Source organism: Bufo gargarizans, chromosome 6 (genome assembly GCF_014858855.1).
Source record: "Bufo gargarizans isolate SCDJY-AF-19 chromosome 6, ASM1485885v1, whole genome shotgun sequence".
Taxonomy (NCBI): Eukaryota; Metazoa; Chordata; class Amphibia; order Anura; family Bufonidae; genus Bufo; species Bufo gargarizans.
The window spans coordinates 358,646,043-358,652,042 of record NC_058085.1 but is presented as its reverse complement, the minus strand read 5'-3'; the positions used below and the strand labels follow the sequence as shown (position 1 = coordinate 358,652,042).

At 49.9% G+C, this 6,000-nt stretch overlaps 1 protein-coding gene across 2 annotated transcripts in view; it reads right to left on the bottom strand.

The window, feature by feature from the left end:
- Nucleotides 1-410: 410 nt before the first annotated feature.
- The window catches only part of KIF11 (kinesin family member 11), a 65,234-nt gene continuing 59,644 nt past the window's right edge, over nt 411-6,000 (bottom strand). For both annotated transcript variants that reach the window (XM_044298888.1, XM_044298889.1), the window contains exons 22-23: nt 2,428-2,535; nt 411-891 (exon numbers count right to left, since the gene is read on the bottom strand). In XM_044298888.1, the coding sequence (XP_044154823.1) occupies nt 763-891; nt 2,428-2,535 (237 nt within the window). In that variant the 3' untranslated portion in view covers nt 411-762. The remainder of the gene's footprint in view (nt 892-2,427; nt 2,536-6,000) is intronic.

Below are 6,000 nucleotides of genomic sequence, written 5' to 3'. Positions count from 1 at the left end.
GCAATGTATGCGATAATCTCTGTACAGCGCTATGAAATCTGTTGGCGCTGAGTAAATGAAAAAAAGATGGTTGCTTTGTAAACCTTGTCCGGCGTATAGCTATACAACTCCCTATAGCAGGGATCGGCAACCTTTGGCTCTTCTTGTCACTCCCATAGAAGTGAAAGGAGGATTCTGGTAGTTGTAGCTTCAGAACAGTTGGAGTGCCGGAGGTTGCTGATCCCTGCCCTATAGACTTGAGTAGAGGAATATAGAGTCGTACACACGTGCAGCCTCTCCATTCAGTATGTGGCTGACGTACCAGACAGTTAAGGGAAAATCGGGAAGGAGGGGGGCGAGGGACGAGGGAAATAGGTGGAATAATCCAATTAAATATCTATAAATGTTAAATAAAGGGACAAAACATGATATCAGGCTTATTTGATTTAATTCTGCTAAGCCAACATCTATAAATATACAAATAAACATTTTAACCCATACAACAATCTGAAAAAGGTAATTTATGTTTGTTTATTTAGCAACAACAACAAAAATATATTTTTTGCAGAATAATTGTTCCAGCTGCCATGAATGAAAGAACGGGTGAGGTTTAATAGTTAAACATATATAAAAAGTAACGTGGAGACAACAGAAAAAAAATAAAATACATAAAAGTCCAGAAGGTTTAAAAATAAAATTCAAAAAAAAAGAAAGACACAAAGAAAAGGTTAAAAATATAAAAATATTCAGGAGTTGGACTATGTACAGGAGGAGCTGCGCCGCTCAGTTCTGGATTCTCAGAGGCAGTTTGGATTTGGGGAGGGAGGTCTCTCCGTCTTCTGAAAATTTCGATCGTTCCAAGATCGTTGCATTTGCCTTGTTCTCCTTTTCTTTTTTGTATCCTTTCTTTTGCTATTGACAGAGGAGAGAAAGTTAAAGGGTTAGAAATCCCATTTACCCCGTTAGAGAATGAGTTAGATATAGAGGGGACCCATGTTTTTGAGCTGGAGCTATTAGGATGGAGACCGTCTCCCTCTGGAGGATCGGTAAATTCAATGACAAGTGTGCAAAAAGGTTAAAAGTTTTTTTTTTCCAACTTCCTGACCAAAGCGGTCAGACCCTCCCTCCCTGTTAGATAGGGTCATCAGCGGCAATGTGATCTCACCTGGCCATGTATTCTCGTACATGCGGCATAGCTTTGGGTATGGGTGCATGCACAGTACAGTAAAAAAGTGTTGACTACACGTGCGCTGATATCTGAAGCAACTACGAATGCGTGAGAGCACCCGGCAAGGCAGAATCGCATCAACACCACCAGGTCTTGTCAAAGAAGTGAAGCTTTGGTGCGACAAGAGCAACAGTGACACTCTTGTTGCACATTGTATTGGGAAAGGGACAAAAATAAAATAATGTTTTGTTCAGGTGACCTACATCTAACTGTTCTCTTGGTTTGATCAGAATGTCTTTGGTGACACCCCACCTGCGGCCCTTCAGTTGTTGCAAAACTACAACTCCCATCATGCCAGGACAGCCTACAGCAGGGCATGATGGGAGTTGTAGTTTTACAACAGCTGGAGGGCCGCAGGTTGAACATCTCTGCTTTAATTAAAGATCCATAAAGGTACTCTGTTTTCGACTAGCTCTCCATGACTTCAAACTACAAGCAAGGCCCTAAAACTGCTGACTGACTCCCCGTAGATTTTGCCAAAACGGCAGGAGTTACATGCAGATTCTGTCACGGAGTTGCCAATTTCTGTGAATGATGCAAGATGGCTTCCATTTTATAGTCATTGCAATACGGCTCATTCACCTTTATGGGACGCCATACCTATAATTACACCCGCTCACTGCTATATTTGCTGCGGTGAGCAGGTAAACAGAGCAGAGAAGGGAGTGCTCATACCAGTGTTGCCATCTCTTCAAACAGCTGCTCGGTGGGAGTCCCAGACGTTAGCCCCCACGGATCGGAGATTGATGATCTATCCGGAGGATAGGGCATCAATAGTAAAAAGAGGACAACCCCTTTAACTGTCGACATAGTGAACGTCATTTGCTGAAGTGAAACAACCCCTTTAATAGGCACTACATAAAAGGATGGTCTCCAGATTATCCCCACTGTTAAAATTTATGGACCACAACAAAGGAATTTTATCAAAACTACACACAGCATCAGTTATTTTTGTACCATAGGTTGCAGTTCTCAAAATAATTCAAGGAAATCTCTAGTAAGGCTACGTTCACATCACCGTTCAGCTTTTCCGTTCTCCTGCATTATAGTCTATGGGGGTCCTAAGGGCTCCGTTTGACTCAGTTTGGTGTCGGTTATGTGCTTATCCGTCCTTTCCGTTCTCCTGCCCCTAAACGGAGAAGGCTGAACGGTGATGTGAACGAAGCCTAACTGTCACCATTATTATTAGCGAACATGAATAGCAAAGGAAAAGAATTTACCTGGAAAAAAGGAATGCCAGCGTTTTCCTGACAGAGAACATTGATATCTATGATGGATTTCTCACTCATGATGCTGTCATTCACAACCGGTTCATCTTCAAGAGAATCCTGATAAATAATAAATCAGTTCGACATGTCAGAGATGTTTGAAAAACTTAGGGCACAGACCCTGTATGAGTTTCAACAGAAAACTGCTCTGTAGGAGTAGCTCCTATTGTCATGGTAGAAGGTTTGTCTGCAAAGCTCAAAATCTTAAAATTAAGTCTAGAGGCAAAAACGAGATTTTTGTATAACTTACCAGTAAAATCTTTCTCGCTCTTCCTTGGGGGACACAGGAAACCTTGGGTATAGCTTATCTCCATAGGAGGCCTGACACTAAGTAAAAGACTGTTAAGCCCCTCCTCCAGCAGCTATACCCTCAGCCTGGAGAGAGAGACTTCCAGTTATGTGCCCAAGTAGTGAAAGACAAAGGCAAGGAGTAACCAAAACAACACCAACAAGTCAGAAAAACACCCGTAGGGCAAGCAAAACAATGGGTGGGTGCTGTGTCCCCCAAGGAAGAGCGAGAAAGAGATTTTACTGGTAAGTTTTACAAAAATCTCGTTTTCTCGCCCAATTCCTTGGGGGACACAGGAAACCTTGGGACGTTCCAAAGCAGTCCACAAATAGGGGGGGGACCACAATCCAAGGCGAACAAAGCACCATAGGCATTAAGGCACCGCCGCCTGCAAGACCAGGCGGCCCAAAGCAGCATCCGCCGATGCATAAGTGTTCACCCTGTAAAACTTGGTGAACGTGTGCAAAGACGACCAGGTGGCCGCCTTGCACAACTGTTCAGCCGAGGCACGATTATGCTGAGCCCAGGAAGCCCCGACCGCTCTGGTAGAATGAGCGGTAACACCAAAGGGCAGTTCCCTGCCCCTAGCACGGTAAGCCTCAATGATAGCCATCTTGATAAAGCGGGCAACAACCACCTTAGACGCCGCCAGCCCCCTGCGCGGACCCTCCGGAACCACAAACAGAGAATCCGAGCGTCGAAAGGGTCTGGTCACATCCAGGTAGATCCTCAGAGCCCGAACAACATCCAGACGGTGAAGATCCCGTTCCCGAGGATGAGACGGGGACGGACACAGAGAAGGAAGGACAATATCTTCATTCAGGTGAAAGGCGGACACCACCTTTGGAAGAAAATCCGGAACTGGGCGGAGAACCACCTTGTCCTGGTGAAAAACCAAGAAGGGCTCCACGCAAGAAAGAGCCGCCAACTCAGACACACGCCGAAGAGACGTGATGGCGACGAGGAAGAAAACTTTGCAAGACAACAAGTGAGGGGAAACCTTGCGCAGAGGCTCGAAAGGGAAAGATTGGAGAGCCGTCAGAACAACGTTAAGATCCCAAGCAGGAACGGAAGGGCGATACGGGGGAGCACAGTGAGCAACCCCCTGAAGAAAGGTCTTAACTGGACCGAGCGGAGCCAGAGGGCGCTGAAAAAGGACCGAAAGAGCCGAGATCTGACCTTTCAGGGTACTGAGATCCAAGCCCAGATCCAGACCAGACTGCAAAAAGGATAAAACCGTGGGAAGGGAAAACCGCAGAGGAGGAATCCCCAAGGTCTCGCAGAAGGTTAAATAGGCCCGCCAGGTTCGGTAATAAATCCTGGACGATGCCGGTTTACGCGCACGAATCATGGTACGGACCACGTCAGCAGAAAAGGACCGCGGTTTCAATAGCCACGCCGCTAAACGTAGCGACCCTAAATGCTGGTGGAAGATCGGCCCCTGAGAGAGGAGGTCTTCTCTGAGAGGCAGAGGCAAGGGAGCGTCTGCCAGAAGCAGCATAAGGTCGGCGTACCAAGGACGACGCGGCCAGTCCGGGGCTATCAGGATTGCTGGCGTGCCCTCCGCCGCGATCTTCCGAAGGACCCGTGGAAGAAGAGGCAGGGGCGGAAACACGTAGAGGAGCGAAAACTCAGTCCAGGGGAGGACGAGCGCGTCCGGATCCTTGGCCCTGGCCACGTAGGTGGGAAGTTTGTGGTTGAATCTGGAGGCCCTGAGATCCACGTCCGGACGACCCCAACGGAGACAAAGAGACTCGAAGACGTCGGGGTGCAGAGACCACTCCCCCGGGTCGATCGTCGTCCGGCTGAGGAAATCCGCCGCCCAATTGTCCACTCCTGGGATGTAAATGGCCGAAAGGGCAGGAACATGAACCTCCGCCCAGCGAAGGATTAGAGACACCTCCCTCATCGCCGCCGCGCTGCGAGTGCCCCCCTGATGATTTATGTACGCCACAGCCGTGGCATTGTCCGATTGGACCCGAACTCGCCCACTCGTTACCCTGAAGTAACGAAGTCCAATGCCGGAGCGAGAGGAGGATGGCCCTCAGCTCCAGAAAGTTGATCGGCAGTCTGGACTCCGATGGAGACCAAGTGCCTTGGACGGACCGAGGAGGCAAAAACTCCCCCCCCCCCCCCCCAACCCCGCAGACTGGCATCGGTGGTAATCACCAACCAAGTTATTGGCAGGAAAGACTTCCCCTGGAGAGGGGTTCGCAGCCACCAGAGGAGAGAGGATCGAACCTGGGGGGAAAGGGGAAAATGCCGATCCAGACTCTCCTGGGACTTGTCCCAGGCGGACAGAATGGCCGTCTGAAAGGTGCGGGAGTGGTACTGTGCGTAAGGAATCGCTTCGAAGCAGGACACCATCTGTCCCAAGACCCGCATGCTGAACCGGAAGGAAGGATGGCGGTGGGACAGAAGGCTCCGAACCGACCGATGAAGGAGCTGGCGCTTTTCCGACGGAAGCCGAACCACCGCTGCATCCGTATCCAGCAGCATCCCCAGAAAGACCAATTGCCTGGATGGAACAAGAGAGGATTTTGGGAGGTTGATAATCCAACCGAACCGGCGTAAGGTTTGTAGCGAGAGATCCACACTGGCGGAAGTCAGTGACAGAGAAGGCGCCTTGATTAGGAGATCGTCCAGATACGGAAGCAGAAAAACTCCCCTGGAACGAAGTAAGGCGAGGACAGGGGACAAGGACCTTCGTGAAAACACGAGGGGCCGTCGCCAACCCGAAGGGGAGGGCAACGAACTGGTAGTGGTCGGACCCCACTGCAAAGCGCAGAAAGCACTGATGACACTGCGCGATTGGAATATGAAGGTAGGCGTCCTGGATGTCGATAGAGGCCAGGAACTCCCCCTGTTCCAGAGAGGCCACCACCGACCTGAGAGACTCCATCCGGAATCGCTGAAGACGAAGGAAACGGTTCAGCCGTTTTAGATCCAGAATGGGACGAACCGAACCTTCCTTCTTGGGGACCACAAAAAGGTTCGAATAGAACCCCTTGAATCAGAACCCGGGAACGAAAGAACCGAACTGGGGGAAGGGACGCAAACTCGAGTTTGTACCCGGAAGACACAACCTTGAGGGCCCAGGCGTCGGAGACGTGCACCTGCCAGAAGTCCCTGATCAGGAGAAGACGTCCCCCCACCCGGGTGGGTGGGGGCGCACCTTCAGGCGGGGGCCTGCTTGGTCGCGGGAGGGCGAGCAGGTTGTGACTTGCGCCAGGAGG